The 18,319-nt window shown below is 44.4% G+C and overlaps 1 protein-coding gene across 3 annotated transcripts; it reads left to right on the top strand.

Annotated features, from left to right (window-relative positions):
- Positions 1 to 214: 214 nt before the first annotated feature.
- Positions 215 to 16,947, top strand: LOC142663408 (uncharacterized). 3 transcript variants are annotated; one of them, XM_075842025.1, is made up of 9 exons: positions 215 to 266; positions 4,474 to 4,601; positions 4,701 to 4,877; positions 4,963 to 5,086; positions 5,434 to 5,570; positions 8,399 to 8,510; positions 11,480 to 11,571; positions 14,316 to 14,439; positions 15,388 to 16,947. In XM_075842025.1, the coding sequence occupies exons 2-9, from the start codon at positions 4,524 to 4,526 to the stop codon at positions 16,515 to 16,517; spliced, it is 1,974 nt and encodes a 657-aa protein (XP_075698140.1). In that variant the 5' UTR covers positions 215 to 266; positions 4,474 to 4,523; the 3' UTR covers positions 16,518 to 16,947. The 3 variants fall into 3 exon arrangements, with proteins under 3 accessions (XP_075698140.1, XP_075698139.1, XP_075698138.1); XM_075842024.1 differs by having other exon boundaries at positions 4,963 to 5,206; XM_075842023.1 differs by having other exon boundaries at positions 4,963 to 5,335.
- Positions 16,948 to 18,319: the final 1,372 nt, after the last annotated feature.

Below are 18,319 nucleotides of genomic sequence, written 5' to 3'. Positions count from 1 at the left end.
ATATGGCCGTCCATATGCTTATGTAGTGCCTGCTCGTGACGTCACCAAGCACCACCCTCCCCCTGACTACAGAACCAGGGAGTAAGGGAGACGCATGAAACGAAAGGACTTCGCTGGAACGCACCACCCGGAAGTACTTGTCTGCAATCTATTTCCGCTTCCGGTGAGTTCAAATTAAGGGATTTAGGTGAGTGGAGGGTTGATGTGTTTCTATAGTGAATCCGCGGTATAGAGGGGGCGGGGAGCGGGGATTATACACATCGCATGTAATGCAGCGGCTAATAACGCGGATTATATGGAAGCAGGATTGTTTATATCATTTATTATTATTACAGTTTATATTCTTTACGTCTTTGTATTATTTAGGTTTTACTATTCCTGTAATAGGACAGTCACTAAATATTATTTTATTCTATTCCTATTTATTTTATTTGTGGTATTAGGTTTTTATATATATTATCCGTTATATTTGTATCATTTTTTATTATTAGTATTTTATGATATTATTGGTCTTTTTGTTATTTATTATGTTCCTGATCATTTTATATACAATCGATTGTATAATTGTTTTTTTTATTTTAATTACAATGATTTATTTTTTTGGACTTGTTTGTATTCTTTATATTTTCAGTCATTTAACCACTTAAAGGGTAACCGTTTTTTTTTTTTTTTTTAACTTTTTGACATGTCAGAAGTTTTGATGGGGGGGGGGGGTGTGTGTGTGAGCACTGGGACCCCCACCGAAGCGGCTGAAGTGCTCGGGTGGGGGTTGAGCCGCATAGGCCTCATGCACGCGGCCCGTGATAACCGGCACGGACGTCCGCGGAGTGTCATCCGCAATCCCTGACCACAAAAGATGTGGATTAGTTTCAATGACTAGTCCTGAGTTTATAGAGGCCACGATTGCGTCCCCCACACGGTCCGTGTAAGCCACGGTCGTATGAATGGGTCCGCAATTCATCCGCACTTTTGCGGGTACAAAAACCCGTTTGTGTTCATGAGGCCTTCGTTTCTGATGGGTTTTCCTCGGAGCGGTGTACAGGCTCAATAGAAAGTCTGAGTCGCCAAATGAAGCGGCACCCGAGCGCTTCTATTTAGCGATCGGTTGGAGTCTCCGCGCTCGAAACCCCACCGATGATAACTTCTGATGTCTCCCTAACATATGTCAGAAAGTTTAAAAAAAAATCTGGTTACCCTTTACGGCCTGATTTACACGAGCGTGTGCGTTTTGCGTGCGCAAAAGGCACTTAACAGCTGCATGTGTCATCAGTGTATGATGCGCGGCTGCGAGATTTTCATCATTATGACACTCCGTTTGGATGTTTGTAAACAGAAAAGCACGTGGTGCTTTTCTGTTTACATTCAGAGTTTGACAGCCGTTGCGCGAACCACGCAGTTCGCACGGAAGTGCTTCCGTGCGACCTGCGTGGTTTTCACGCACCCATTGACTTCAATGGGTGCGTGATGCGCGAACAGCGCACAAATATAGGACATGTCGTGAGTTTTTTTCAGCGGACTCACGCTGCGCAAAACTCACGGACTGTCTGCACGGCCCCGTAGACTAATATAGGTGCGTACGACACGTGTGAAAAGCACGCGAGTCGCACGCACGTATATCACGCTCTTGTAAACGAGGTCTAAGGCTCACGCACTGTAAATTTACATCCACGTTTGCCCGGCTTTGTTTAGAACCGACGTATATTTCCGTCCATTCTTCTGCGGGTGTTTGTCTGGTTTGGGTGATCTAATTAGGAGCGCTCAGGTCCCGATCACATGATCACCATAACAACCAATCCTAACACTCACAGGAAAAGTTTTTTCCAAATCCCGGTTTCTGTTCTTTATAAGATCGTCTTCTCGTCTAATATGACACTGAGATGTGCGGAGAGCGAGAAGTCGGCTACTACCGCATCAACTAGTGCGGCCTGTCGTTTTGACAGCCCATCCCTTTATTGTGACAGCGGACTAGAGTGAGCGCACGTCTAATACTAAAACGGGGGCTTTGCTCTTGTAGCGTTATATTTTGGTGCCATATGCTGGACGATGTACATATAGTCGGCCTCCTCTTCGCAGGAGAAGTAGACGGTTTTTGGGGTAAACATTATTAATTGAATATAATATCTTACAAAAAAAATTAAAAATAATGCTAAAAGAAAGTGTATGTGTCTTTTTCTGTATTTGCAAAGACCTACAAAAAAAAAAGTATTGGCTCTAATTTGGAAAAAGTGGTAAACATTATCCGTCCTGAATTTTTAAATTTTTTTTATATTTGGGTAGGGGAAAAAAAAATCACATACACAAAACGGATGGAAATGCTGTGGATTTTCTGTCCGAATTTGCCTATGGAAAATCTGCAGCGGGTTACAGTAAAAACCTTGTGAATAAGATATTACAAATCCTATCCGCAGGCTGTACAACATTTTCTGCACGGGATCCGCGGTATTCTCAATGTGTCGTGGACGATCACTGCGGATTTTACCCTTTTTAATGTAGAAAGAGTGAAAAATGTGGTGAATCTACAACAAAATCCACGCGTAATACACGTGGATTTAGTAGCAGAAAAATCTGCCGCGTGTGTAAGTAAACTTAAGACAGATTCTTACGAACGAGTGCGAACTCAAAAACTTTTGTTTCTCACGTCCAAGTTGCACCCGTGCGGGACAGAGATCCCTCAATTAGACTTGAGTCTATTGAGGGATCCATGAAAACTGACGAAAATAGGACCTATCCTATTCTTCCACGGACCCCTCACACGGTTCGTTAAGACTTCAGCCATTTGAATGGCCCCATTGAAATACACGCGTCCGTGTGACGTCCCACAGGTCGTAAAAGTACGTAGCGTATCAGACCTAGTTAGTACTTGCAGGGAATTACGACCAAAAATCTTCACAAAATTGTGGTGCAGATTTAACGTAGCGATAAAAGTAGTAAAACCTAAAAAAAAAACTACCTAACTTTGGTATCGCCATAATCGTATTGACCCGCAGTATACGGTTAACATGTCGTCTTTACCGCACAGTGGACTCCGTAAAAGTGAAACTCCTAAAAAAAAATATATGGCGGAATCGCTGTTTTTTTCCCCCCATTCATCTCACAAAGACTTTTTTTTCAAGCTTCCCAGTACAATAAATGGTGCCATGAAATACTACAACTCGTCCCGCAAAAAACAAGTCCTCGTTTGGCTATATAGACGGAAAATAAAAAAGATGGCTTTTGGAAGGTTGGGAGGAAAAAACGAAAATGAAAATCCGAAAAATGGCTGTGAAGGGAAGGGGTTAATAACAACGAAACGACTGTAGAATAAGACCTGATGTACACAGCGGTATTAGGAATGCCTAATACAGCATCCGTTGAAATCTGTGGGACCCACTGCCTCGAATTTCAAGGAACCTGCGAGAAAAAAGTGGTGGCGTGTTTCATTCCATGCCGTAATATGGTGGGATACCCCCCTGGAAGGAACGCCGCGGTGCTGTAATGAGCCCGTCTATGGCTCCCACATACAGAACCACATTCCGAGACCTTACAATGTATCCGTCACCAATTATTTTTTTTTTTTTCGTGCCTTTGAAGTGAATGAGTCTAAAGGCTTGACCTGCATGGAGTGCTCTGACCAATCAGATTTAGTGTAGATCAGTGAGGTCACAATCAACCAATCAGCTGCTAAATCCTATCATGATTACACATTTCTGATTGTGTCAGGATTTAGGTACAGATTCCGCACCTAAATCCTGATAGAATTTGCTAACGTTCTCCCGGCAATACATGTGAAACGGGTATTTTCTACCCCATTCGGTAAAATATCCGCTTGGAATAAGGATTTTATCATATGATTCTATAACAATTGCTCCAAAGACATAGAAAAGCTCCCCCTAGTGGTCAGAAATCTATGGCACTACGCCGCCACTGCTGAAAGTATTGTTTATTGATGGCACCTTCTGTAGAGAGTCAACAGTAGTCACAGCCGATCTTTCCTTAATGGAAGTCACATGTCCCATCCCCTTCTCCCCAGTATTCACAGCAGGTCCTCATTTATCCTCCCAATAGTCATAGCAGGGTCTCCCTTGCCGCCACTAGTCACAGTCTCCCCAATTTTCCTCTAGTAGTCTTACACTTCTCCACCCAACAGTTAGAGCAATTTGTCCCCCTGTGGGTAAAGCAGTGCCTCCTCCCTATCATCACTACCCATAGCAGCCTCCCTATTTCTTCCCCCTGCAGTCAGAGCAGAGCTCACCCTCCTTCCCCTTTACAAAAACCCCATACTACTGTGAGCAAGAAGCTACGTGTCAGGAACTTATTCCCGGCCACTGCAAGTGCTTTCCTGTTCCTGAATCAATCTCTGCTAACCTAGTCCTGTCTGTTGCAGTAGAAAAAGTCTGTTCATTTCCAATTAATTTACCATTTTCTGGTGATTGTGATATTGGTAGTTTCCAATAAGCACAAGGCCTCTGAATATATACTCGTCTCTCGATTCAGGGCTCCCCACGTCTGGTCCCCGACAGCAGGACCAAAGCTCCGTCTTCAGAATGGAAAAGGAGAAGAGTCGCATAACTGAGCAAATATTAAGTCTCACCCTGGAGATTCTCTATCTGCTGACTGGAGAGGTGAGGGGTTCTAGGAAATATGTACCATGAGATTTGAAAGGAGAGGTGTGTTTCCAATCAAGATATGAATGTGATGTTCCTTATTGTCGGTTTTTTTAGGATTATGGTCCCTTGAAGAAGTCTTTCGATCATGTGACGTCCTATAATCGTCCTCACGTCTCTGGAAAGTTGAGCAGGACCCAGAGCCCCATCACGTTGCCCTCATCTCACCCGATACATGAGAGGAGTAAGATCCTAGACCTCACCAACAAGATCATTCATCTGCTGACGGGAGAGGTGAGGCGGGGGCTGGGAATACCGGGACATTATAGAGGGACACCCGGGGAGGTGTCGGGATGATGACTGTATCATTGTGTGTCAGGTTCCTGTAAGACATGAGGACATCACCGTCTGCTTCTCCATGGAGGAGTGGGAGTATATAGAAGGACACCGGGATCTCTACAAGGAAGTCATGATGGAGGACCACCGGCCCCTCGCACCGCCGGGTAAGAGGGATCTGTACAGGGACGTCATGATGGAGCACCACCAGCCCCTCACATCACCGGGTAAGAGGGATCTGTACAAGGACGTCATGATGGAGGACCACCAGCCCCTCACATCACCGGGTAAGAGGGATCTGTACAAGGACATCATGATGGAGGACCACCGGAACCACACATCACCGGGTAAGAAGGATCTGTACAAGGACATCATGATGGAGGACCACCGGGACCACCAGCCCCTCACATCTCCGGGTAAAAGAAAGTGCGGTTCTGAGCGTCACCTAGTTACACCCATCATCTGATCATCACATATAAGCCACGCATTCAGTCACAGTGTTTATTTTCCACAGGTGGGTCCTATATGGGAAATACACCCGAGAGATGTCCCAGTTCTCTCTATCCACAGGATTTTGAAGAGGAAAACCAAAGTGCGATTCAAGATTGTATTACGGAGCCTACTCAAGCCTACAAGAAAAAATGCAACAAGGTATCTTTACACTTGGTTTAGCTCTGGTCTAAGAGAAGTTCAAATAGAGTTAAATTCCGTAAGATTAGTATTTTTGAAGAGAATGTCATTATATAATGGAGCCGCCATGTGATCTGTGAACTCCGAATGATCCCTCACAATAGTGTCATACAGTCATAAGTATCATCAAATCAAGAACAGGTCTGCAGCCTCTTTTCCCCTCCGCTCTTTAAAGGGTAACTAAACTTTTAAAAAACTTTTGTTATAATGACAGATCTGAAGTTTTGATCGGTGGGGGTCCGAGCACTGAGACCCCCACGATGGGAGAAGCGCTTGGATGATCGCTGTGCCGCTTAGTTTCTGATCGGCTTTTCTCGGAGCGGTGTACAGGCTCAATAGAAAGTCTGTGCGTCCGTACACCGCTCTCTCAGCTTTTCGGGGAAAGGATAGAAAAGTATGTGGTGTGGTGGTAACGGAGTTCAGCCAAGGACATGCTTAAAGGGTAACTAAACTTTTTAAAAAGTTAGTGACATATCAGAAGTTTTGGTCGGTGGACGTACAAGTACTGAGACCCCCACCGATCGCTAAAATGAAGCAGCAGAAGAGCTCGGGTGAGCGCTGTGCCGAGCAGGCGGTGTACGGACTCACAGACTTTCTATTGAGGCCGTACACCGCTCCGCGGGAAGCCTATCGGAGCGCTTTCTGCCGCTTCGTTTTAGTGATCGGTGGGGGTCTTAGCGCTCGTACGTCCACTGATGAAAGCTTTCGACATGTCAAAGGTTTTTCAAAAGTTTAGTTACCCTTTAAGCATGTCCTTGGCTGAAATCCTTTACCACTACACCACATACTTTCCTATCCCAACACCCTCTCCCCAAACTCCAGATAAAAGATGCTATCACAGCCAGTCCTGACTCAGGACTATGAGATGGTTTTGGATTACGATCTCTTTTGGGATTGATTTTAGATTTCCGAGACAAATTTCTTTAATTATTTTATGATGGGGCATTTTTATGAACATATATTGCTTGGCTGAAATGTAATGGTTGTACTTGGCTTCTCCCAGCTGGGCCATACATTTGGGATTTCATATGCACAGTTGGTCTGTGAAAGTTGTCATTTTGGACGACAATGCCATAAATTGAAATGACAAATTGCCGATCGATATCTGTCGCCCTGTCGGGCTTCTATTAATGAGATGCAGATTTTTCGGAACGACATTCCAAACACTGCCACCGACATCGACCCTAAAAGTCCAACACGGCAGGTGAACTTTTCCACAGATATCTGTCTTTGGTCGGTGTCTGTCACGCTCAAAAGGGCACCAACCGTTGGTAGAAAATGATCAAAATTGGCCTGTTCAGACTCCAATAATCTATTGTATGGCCAACGCATGGACATGTGGGCGCGATGAGGACTTAGCTGTAGTCTGTAGTACTTGTTCTAGTAGAATGTTTATTACCATGGATGACCCTTTACAGTCTGGGAGAAGAACATATCCGAGGCTTTGTCTTGACAGCTGTGAGATCGACTTACCTGCAAACGCTGATGCTGCTGCAGAATCAACTGTAGCCTCTGGTGCCGATGTGGCCGTCACGATGCAGGACCTGTGAGTGACGTCACAGATCTGCACTGCCAGAAGCTGGGCGTTCTGAAGAGAAGTGGATGATACTTCTCTTCAGAACGCCCAGCTAGTAAAAGTATTAAAAACGCCCCGATGTACGCACATAATACACGCCCACTTGGACTTTTACTTTTAAACACACCCACTTGGACTTTTGCAAGCCTCATTTGCATAACTACAAAAATGGTCATAACTTTGCCAAAAATGCTTGTTTTTTAAAAATAAAAACGTTACTGTAATCTACATTGCAGCGCCGATCTGCTGCAATAGCAGATAGGGGTTGCAAAATCTGGTGACAGAGCCTCTTTAAGGGGAAAAAGAAAAAAACAGCCCGGTGGGAAACATCGGCACTGGAGCGGCAGGGACTTAACATTGTTTCATTTCTTAAACTTTTGGACAACCCCTTTAAGTTTTCAGAATCTAGAAACAGTCAAATAGCTGAGAGGGTGGGAATAGTGGCTTAAATTGATGGTTAAAACTCCTTTTGGGGGTGTGAAGATAACATGTTGAGGTCTTCTGGAAAGGTTTCGGCCACATAAGTCACATTTTCAAGAATTGGTATAGGATCATGAATACATCCAGTAGTCCAGGAAATCCACTGCTCTGTTATTATGGCAGTCATGGAAGGGGGACCGTCGCAGTGTTATCCCTATCTTTTTTTTTTTTATTATTGATTGTGGATATGAGGGTCATGAGACCAGGAACCACGCAGAACAGTTTCTGGTCCGTTCTGCAAAGGTTATAAAGACTTTTAAAGAGAACCTGTCACCTCTCCTGACATTTCTGTTTTAGTTTTTACTAGTATTCGCCATGAAATGACAAGTCCATAACACCTTCTCTTAGAACACTGCGTTGTGCCGTTCCTCTGTTATTCCTCCTAGAAATGTATGAATAAATTATCAACTGGGTGTTACCAGTTGGGGGCGTGTCCCTTCACAGACTGATAATGTCCAATCAGTGCTGACAGAGTGAGACTGTGTAGAGACACGCCCCTTTGACAAGGGGAATGGTAACACCCAGTTGTCAATTTCTTCATACATTTCTAGGAGGAATAACAGAGGAACGGCATAACGCACAGTTCTAAGAAAAGGTGCTCTACAATTGTTATATTATGGGGAATACAAGTATTTACTAAAGTTAAAGAAGTCAGTAGAGCTGACGGGTCCTCTTTAAATAAAATAAAAGTCAGTATCTGGATTTATGACTTGCATTTTACTGCAACATTTAGGTTGAAGATGTAAATATGTGGAGAGTTGAAGGTGTCCCTCAGATCAAAGAAAAAAGGACGTATGCTATAAGTAAAGAGCAGCACAGGGAAACGGTGATAGATCTCACCCCAGGTGAGTATTAGCCATTGAATACAGGAAAGAGTCATGTTTTCTCCTTACTCAGACACCATCTTATCTGACCACAGAAAACCTGACTCCTGGACTCAAATTCTAAAGTGCCAGGAGATTCTGGATTAAAATTGGACACAAGCAGTTAATCTGCTGTACATCCTGTAAGAGGTAGGGGTCCAATTTTTGGAAAGGCACTGTCAAATGGTGGACTCTCCCTTAAAGCATTTTTTTTTACTAAAGACATTGGTGGCAGATAGCTGAGATACAGGGTTGCCAACCGTCCGCAAATTTACAGACAGTCCGCAAAAAACTCGTAATATCCGGCAGAAAAAAACACAGTCCGGGATTTATTCTCCATCCCCCGAAACGTTGCACTGCGCATGCTCCAAAATGGACATGCGCAGTGCAAACAAGGGAAGAGTAATCCGCGGCAAATGCATTTAGGAGCAGGAGTAGGGAGGACAGAGCCAAGTGAATGACGGTCTGAGTGAGGTCGGTGCCGGGAGTGAACCAGTCCAGTCACCTGACCTCACGTCACTGACGTGACGTCAGGTGACTGGACTGGTTCACTCCCGGCACCGACCTCATTCAGACCGCCGCCGCGTCATTCACTTAGCTCCGTCTGCCCTCCTTCTGCTTCTAAATGTGAGTGGGGGTGGATTGATTGGTGAGTGTATCGGACTCACCAATCACAGCCCTGCTTGCAGCTTTCCCGTGCTAAGTTAACGTGGGAAAGCTACAAGCGGGGCTGTGATTGGCGAGTCACTCCTAGCACATTGCACAGATTTTGTAATGTGTTCCTTAAAAATTTTGGCCTGTCCGTAATTTTTAGCTCAGTTGTCCAGAAATTACCGAAGTAGAGGTTGGCAACCCTGCTGGGATATACCATCAATACTGGATCGGTCACAGGGGATTGCCATTGTGAGCCTACAGAAGCCGAAACGGCACCATGCCGAAACTTTTTTTCTAGTGAACGATGGGCATCACAGTGGTTGGCCTCCAGCTTTTCCCATGTTGATGGCATATTTCTAGGATGTCTTTGGTGAGACCAGCCTGATCCAGTTGGCCCCCACACCTTTACCCACCATATTCAGTTGCTGTTTGAGTGTCTCTATGTCCCTTTAAATGCAAAGTCCTAGAGAATTTCTGTACAATATATTTCTGGCTAACATGGTACAACATTACTACTGCGTTGCCATGTGCTGATCCACTGGTCCTAAATAAATTTTAATCAATAATTGTCTAATGTTCGACGATTTTGAGGTGCAAGAGTTGGAAACACCGAGTTCACACAGGGCAATTTGGTGCATTGGTTTTAGCCAAAGACAAAAATAGATCCTATTATAGAAAATTATCTAAAAAAAAGTTATTTACGATCTTTTTCTTTATCTGTTTGAGTAAAAAAAAAAAAAAATACACATCAAAAACTGCACCGTGTGTGTACGTGGCCAAATACATGTTTTTTAACAAAGAGTTGAATGAATGGCTGCGGACTGTTTCACTTGTTCTGTGGATACCTTGGAAAGAGAACCTTTTTTTAACTGCCGGTCCTTCCACTCCAAAGTAAAAATGTCACTATACATAGCAAATAGTAAACGTACCTGGTTCCTTCCGCTGCCGCCGCTCCTTCATTCTGGTGCCCCCTTTCCATGTATGGAAAATGTCCGCCACATTCTTAGACTACCCTATGCAGTGTGCTTTTGGTATTCTCAGACATGACCACCCAGCTTTCAGATGAACCAGCAGCGCTGTGTCCATCATGTCTGTGTCTTCCCCTGCAGGTACTGTTGCAGGGGTACCGGATGAGCTGCGTAACAAGAGACAGCACAGCAGCAAAAAGGAGCGCATCAGAGAACCCAGTCTGCAACAGAGAGGAGGAAGACCGCGCTGGGGTGTCAAGAACAGGCCTCCGTCTCTTGTTATGTAGCTCTTCTACTGCTGCTTTAGTCAGGACTCCTGCAACAGGACCTGCTGGCTTTATCAGCGCTGGTCCATCCAAGGGCAGTAGAGGGTGTCTGAGAATATCAAAGCACACTGGGCATAGGGTAGTCTGAGACTGGTGGCCATTTTACAACAATTGAAAGGGGGCATCAGGTATGTTTACTATACATTTGTCATATATAGTGACAATTTTGGACCAGAGGCCTCCAACTTTTCAAACAACTTATGCTGATCTAATAGTATACCTGATATAGATCAATTCTGTAATTTACTTACTGTTAAAACGTAGTTGTTTTATCCATGCAAACTCTGTGTGAAGTTACTGCCACTAGATGTCTCCCTTCCTGTAATCTGATATCCACCCCCTGTTGTCAAGCAAAGTTTGTTCCTGGTTATAGAGCAGAATTGGCGGGCTGCAAAGAGTGGGGTGTATCTCTTCACTGCCTACTATACAAGTCTATGCAGAGGGGAGGGGGAGCAGGAAGAGGGAGCAGAGAGAGCGTGAGTTAGCAACACACACTGCATACAAGTCTATGGAGAGGAGAGGGGTGAGTAGGAGAAGAAAGCAGGAGCAGAGAGAGAAAAAGGCACAGGCTGCTGGTAAGATTTCTATGTCACCCCAGTGCTGGATTCTCAGCTACACTGCTCATTACTGCGGTATAATGTCCTCCATGCTGCTGCAGCTCCTATATACATATGTGATAGCTAGAGATAGGAGAGCAGGATTCTCCTCTGAGACAACTGAAAATTGGAGGTAGAGTCTGCAGAGGGGAAAACGGCTAAGTAATGCAGAATACAAGTCATATAAAGGCCAGGAATAGTGTTCTTCCTCATGTACCCACACATATAACAGCTTATTCTGAAAAGTTAGGTCTGTTTTAAGTTAAATCTGATAATGTGGCAACAGCATAGTCTTTTGAGTGTCAGATTTTCATTCTTTTACTTTATTAAGAAGTGTCCTCCATTTTTATTTTGTTCAGTAGTTTTTCGATCATGTTTGCTCACAACATAACTCGTGTCTCCTACAGAAGTATCCAGTGTTACACCTGAAAGATGCCCCAGTCCTCCTGATCCCACACCTTATGCATTAAATGAGAGAGCCTCCAAAAAACAGAATGAGGTACTGTATTCCTAATTACTTCATGTCCATCTCTTCTTTTTTTTTACAAGGACATAACATATTTGCCAATCAATATAACTGAATTAACAAAAAAAAAAAGAAGAGTTTCATAGATTTTTTATAGCACTGCCGGGGACCGGTAGTCTAGTTGCGCAGTCTTCCTTGATGACAACACGACTCTTCGTCATGTGCCCGGCCCCGTTGTATTCTATGTACAAGCAGTAGCAGTAGTACAGCGAGCACATGACAAAGAGTCGTGTCGTCATCAAGGAAGACTGCGCAACTAGACTACCGGTCCCCCAGGCGCGCTATGAAATATATAAAAATCTCAGAATCGGCATGACGGGGGACCGGAATGTATATTAGCGAGTGTATCACATACTGCAGTGACGACACTGCTAATAATTTTCAGGCCCTGCATAACCCCTTTAACTCACGTGATCGCTTTGGCCAAGTCAGGTGACCTAATGAAGGACTCCGAGGGATGCTTGGAAAGAGAGGGGCTCAAAGTGCAAAACGGAGCTTAAAGGCCTCCTTCACACACAGAATGGTTTTGGCGTTTTAAACCGCATCAAAAAACGCTTCTAAAAGGCAAGCGGTATTGAAATGTAACATGCGTTTTTAGTGGTGTTTTTTAAGGCGTTTTTTCTTTAGTGACATTTTGTACGATCGTTTTTTATAGCGTTTTTTAGGTCCCATAGAGAAGCCTACTGGAAAACCGCCTGAAAAAAAATGCCACTGACCGAAAATTGCCTCTCAGATGCCACAAACCAAAAAACGCAGTTGTACGTAGTGCTTTTTATGTAACATCTGGTCGCACAAAAAAAAACAGCAATACAATGTGTGTGAATCCAGCATAATAGAGCTTTGGAGGTCAGCCGGCAAAAGAAATGACCCATCCCATCCCTAAACCAACCCTTGCCTATCATAGAGAACAAACTAAACCGTCCGTGTAGGCCTTATACCCTAAACCGGTCCAAGGACAACTACTTGGGGGGTGACCAACTTGTTGCCTCAGTGACCTCCTGGGAAAGGCATCAGTCACAAGCTTCACCTGGCATAGTGAAGAACATGGCACGTTGATCATCAGTCTGCTGAAGCTGGATCGGGAAGATAGCTTTTATCTCTGAGTTACCGCTCCACTCCTGTAAATGTTGCCCTCAGCTTTCGTAAATCTGGTGAGAAATCATGATAAAACGATACGGGGGCATTATCATAGCATACGACTTTACTAAATCTAGCACCCTGCAGGATTGCATCTCAACTAAGATCGCATTCTGGCCAGCCACGGACATGGTGGCGCCCCAAGTGGTGGAGGACTGGACCTTATGACACCTCTCAATAGCAAACATGGTCGTAAAACAGCCTGTTCCAAATAGATCTTTGAGCCAGCTCTCCAGAAAACGTGTAGGGTCAGGATCTTCTGGCTTTTCAGGGTGATTCACACATCATTATGCCCGAGTCTATTCTCAAAGTCTTCGGCACAGTCCATAGATGCTTTCAGGCATCTGTGGATTTCACGTATGTGCTCAAGCAAAGGTCTGCATGTATCCTCCAACTCTTCCACTCTCCGTTCCACCTCTGAGGTGCGGTCTGTAATCTTCTGTTAATCCTGCTGAAAGTAAAGTCCTGCTTTAACTCCTCAACTATGTTGGCCAACCCAGTTTATGGCAGTAAGGATTTCAGCAAACCGTGGGGAATTCAAGGTAGAGGAGGGGGAAAGAGGGCTGTAAAAACTCATCCCGAAAACACTTCTCCCACCGCTTGGCAGAAGCAATCCCGGTACGCCATAGCAGATGGTCCTGGGGGATCGACAAGAGCAGAAGAGGCGTCACTGTGCACGGCACATGTGGCCGGCATGATCAAGCTCTTTTTTTTCCGTCGTCCGCCCATCCAGCGGTCCCAGTCCAGTTGGAGATGTAGGCAAGTAAATTTGCTTCTCTGTCAGGATGTGGTGTACTTGAGACTCTATTACCAGGATAATGTACCTGCCCCCAAGGAGCTGAGCTCAGGGGCAGGTCTGCGCAGCCCGCCATTCAGGCTCTGCCCCTTCCTGCCACATTAATGTCCATCATTAGATGGCTTACCCTACAAGTTTATACCTCCCTCCAGAATAAGCCTTAGAACGTGATGGGTACAAGATAACAAGAGGCACCAATCTTTGAGCAGATCTGTTTTGGTCTGTTGGACCTACTCAGCCCAAATCAAGGTTCTGGATATCTGTGTATATATAAGTCCGTGGATGAAAGACGTTAATAACCAAAGCTAATAATTATAAGGGTATGTTCACACAGCGGTTTGGTTTATTTTCAAGCAGAAAAAAAATGCCTCAAGATTTTCTTTCAGGTTTTTGAGGCAGGTTTTGGAATGCATGCGTTTTATGATGTGTTTTTCTTTAGCCGTTTTTTTGTAATTTAGCAAATGGAAAAAAAAACAGCCATTTTTTTTTGTCAAATATCGCATCAAAAACCGCTCCAAACTAACTGCGTTTTTTATTACTCCCTCATATTGTTTTCATGTTTTCAATAGAGGTTCAAAAGTGGAAACTGTTCCAAGATCGGGCAAGACACGAGCGGACAAAAACCGCATGGAACAAAATGCCTCTATCTCCCATTATAGATATAGGGAGTGTTTTAGTGCGATTTCTGCATCAAAATAAGCGCCAAAGACCGCCATGTGAACTGGGCCTTAATATTTAAGGGTTTGTAGGCCATTAAAATCTTTCTCCCACATTTCTAATTTAGGACGAAAATCTGAATATTGTCATAATTGATATTGAAGAAGAAGATGAGGAGGAGGAGGAGGAATACATCGGGGACCAGCAGCAGTGGAAGACGGAGACACGAGTTCCTAGAGGTGTTCGTACAGGTGAATCATGGCTTGGCCTTCGTAACTGTGTTGATTGGGAACACTTCATGGCGCCTCTTCAATTACGCGTTGTCCTCCGCCTCATCCAGTCAAGTTTTTTTTGTGGATGATGGAGATTATTTTACACTTGGTTTTGGCCTTTAACCTTTCTTTTATGTTTTTGTAAACTGCGTGTGAAGTGATGACGTCATCTGAGCTGTAACATTGGCTAATTAAAAAGCTATGAACGTTTTCTTGGCGGATTTTTTCCGCAGCGTGCAGATGAAATTTGTTCAACTCTCCTCCCCTCTGCTGCTACTGTATTAAGCTGCGGATTTGAATATGTCATCCACACGCTGCGTAAAAAAAACAGCCGAAAACACATTCATAAATTGACCCGCGGTTCGTTTTAATCTCAGAATGTCAATTTATGTTGCGGTATCGCTTCTTTTCTGCCGCTGGTTTTCCCAATTAAAGTTAATGAGAGGGCAAAACCCACAACAAATAGCTGATGATTTTTGCGGCGGAAAAGCTGCGATTCCGCCACAAAAATTGCACAAAAAACAACAACTTATATTTACCCGGAACTCTCTGCTTCTCTGTCCAGGCCGGCCTCCAGGGATGACGTCTCGTGTTGAAGCCTATCACAGACTGCCACGGTCACATGGGATGAAATGTCATCCCAGGAGGCCGGGCTGCAGGACGTAAAAGGGATGTGTCGCCATGACTACGGGTAAGTATAGACTTTTTTTTTTCTTTACCTGCCGTTTTCCGCAGCGGTCATTCTGCCCGAAAAACTGCAAGACAATTTGGTGCCGTTTTCCGGACGGAATTCCTTGCGGGCTACAGGGCGGATACTCTGTGTACTTTTACGCGTGTATCTGCCCTGTGTGAACATAGCCTAAGAATGCTCGAAAACTCCACGTTAATCGGTCTCGCTCTTCACAATATTTTATATTCTTCCCACAGCCCTTGAAGACAACGGACAGTCTTCAGGAATCCGTCAGCCGTCTCCCTCAGACCACGATGATATTTACCAGCATTTTCCGCCTGGTGTTAACTATAACTCTAAAATTCAGCAATTTGGTCAAAATCCAGATTTCAATTTCCTACAGTATAAATATGAACCGTATTCCCACCACCCTAGAGTCAAAATCCATCCAAAATTTGGAAGTAAGCCGCACCTTTGTACGGAATGCGGGAAGTGTTTTCCTCGGAATAACGATTTGGTTATGCATAAGAGATCGCATCGAGGGAAGGTCCCTTTCGTCTGTTCTGTGTGCGGAAAATGCTTCCCCAGTCATTCTCATCTCTTGATACATTTGAGGATCCATGCAGGTGAGAAGCCCTTTAGTTGTGCAGACTGCGGCAAGACTTTTAAGAGTAACTCTCATTTGGTGACACACCTAAGAATCCACAGGGGCGAAAAGCCCTTCGTTTGTACGGAGTGCGGAAAAAGCTTTAACGACAAATCCAATTTCGGAAGGCACAAGCGAATCCACACTGGGGAGAAGCCATATACATGCAGCGAGTGTGGGAAAGGCTTTAATCGCAAAGCCAATCTTCTAATTCACCAGAGAACCCACACAGGGGAGAAGCCCTACGCCTGCTCTGACTGCGGCAAACGTTACACCAGCAAAGCTGAACTGGTCCGACATAAAGTTTTCCATATGGAAGAAAAGCAATTCTCATGTTTGGAGTGTAATGAAAAATTTAAGGAGAAATCCAGTCTTCTTCTCCACCAGATGATTCATAAAAGAGAGAAACCATTTTCCTGCGGTGACTGTGGGAAATGTTTCTCCAATAACTCCCAGCTGGTAACACACCAGCGCATTCACAAAGGAGAAAAGCCATTCGTGTGTCCGGAATGCGGGAAAAGCTTCAATGATAAGTCGAATTTTATCAGACATAAAAAGATTCACACCGGGGAGAAACCCTTTGCGTGTTTTGAGTGCGGCAAAGTCTTTAACCGGAGAGCAAATCTCTTGTTACATCAAAGAACTCACACAGGAGTGAAGCCATTTTCCTGCTCGCAGTGCGGGAAGTGTTTCACGAGTAATTCGGGACTCGTTGTACATCAAAGACTTCACTACGGTTAATTGTTTTTTTTGGGGAAAACGCTCTTGTACAATCTCAGGAGATTTGCCTGGTCCTGGCTGGGGGCAACTAAGGCTGGGTCAAGATGGGTAACTTGACAATCTGTCCCAGGAAAGAAGCTTTCAAAGGGGTTTTCCAGTCCTACAAAATTGATGGTCTGTCTTCAGAGTGGGCCATCGATCTCTGATCGATTGGGGGTTCGACTCCTGACACATCTGCCGATCAGTCGCTGAGCTCGTACGGCCCCTTCAAAACAGCTGATCAGCAGGGGTGCCGGGCGACGACCGATCAGAGATCGATGGCCTTTCCGTAGGATAGGCCATCAATTTCTTAGGAGTGGAAAACCCCTTTAAGGAGTTGGAAGTGTTCAATGCCCTTTACAGTTAAAATTGTTTCTTGAAAACCGGTTACATTAAATCTTTTATAGGTAGATCTTTATTGGTTGAGATGTTTTCTTATAACTTAATTATAAAGAGTATGGTTTCCATAGAGCAGATTTTTCCTCTATGAAAATGTTTTAGGGGGCACAAACTTTTTTTTCTTTCCTTTTTTTTTTGCATTGCAAAAATAGTGTCTCATTTTTACCATCTCCGTTATCAAAAGCCATTTACACTGGGTTATGAGTAGCCTCTTCCACTTCCTGGCTAGCTTCTCCCTTATATCCTCCTACAGATGTCTGATAAGAAATGAAAGGGGTTGTCTCCTCAGAGACCACTCCTCCCAGTAATGAGCTACCGCAGCGATCATCTGATCGACGCTGGTACGACTCCTGCCACTCCCAGCAAACCCGTGATCAGCCAGACATACACATGACTGGCTATCAATGCCCACCAGATCGCCGCTCTCACAGAGAGGTTCTACGTTCCGGCCCATAGAGTGGGGTCCCCCTCTTCTATGATGTCCGCATGGACAGGGGACAATACGACAACCCCTTTAAAGTATCCCTATCTGCAGTCCGAACTGAATTCTACAGATTTGCAATATACCACACATTCTTAGATGGGGCCTCAAGTATTAGCGTAAGGCAATGTTCACACGCTAAACTGAAAACAGCTGTAAAACACGGAGCCGTTTTCAAGGGAAAACAGCCTGATTTTCAGCCGTTTTTAATGCGTCAAGCGTTTTTCGATGCGTTTGTTTACGGACGTTTTTGGAGCTTTGTTAATTGAGATATTGAGAAACGGCTCAAGAAATGACATGCATTTAAAAAACGACCTGTCTGAACAAATCGCTGTTTTTCCCATTTAAAACAATGGGCAGATGTTCAAAGGCGTTCATGGCCCGAAAAACGGCTGAAAATAAGCCGCGTGAACATATCCTAAGGGTATGTTCACACGTACAATAAATAACGGCTGAAAATTACTAAGCTGTTTTCAAGGGCTCTGTTTTTGGAGGCGTTTTTCATAAAAGTGTCAATGGAAAAACAGCTCCAAAAACAGCTCAAGAAGTGACCTGCTCTTTTTTACCTGGCATCTTTTTACGCGCCATTTTTTGTTGTATCTGTATTTTGGTGTTTTGTATCTGCTATTGATTTCAATGGAAACCTATTTGTAGGTGTGTCACTAGTGTTTTTCAAGGCGTATTTCGAGGCGTTTAAACCCCTGCGTGTGAATATATGCCCTAACACTTTTTCTGGAACCCCAGCTGTCAATGTTTCAAGAGTTTTTGGACCCCATTCTTCTAGGATTATGAGTGAAGTGGTTCCCAAGAGAAAGTCTGGCATATATGACACGCGTAAGGGTAAGGCCCCATGGAGCGGCATTGACCTGGCCCTGATGCGGCTGAAAACCACACTGGCATTGAC

Source organism: Rhinoderma darwinii, chromosome 11, assembly GCF_050947455.1.
Source record: "Rhinoderma darwinii isolate aRhiDar2 chromosome 11, aRhiDar2.hap1, whole genome shotgun sequence".
In the NCBI taxonomy this organism is placed as follows: domain Eukaryota; kingdom Metazoa; phylum Chordata; class Amphibia; order Anura; family Rhinodermatidae; genus Rhinoderma; species Rhinoderma darwinii.
Note: the sequence above shows the minus strand (reverse complement) of the source record. Positions and strands in the feature narration are given on the sequence as shown.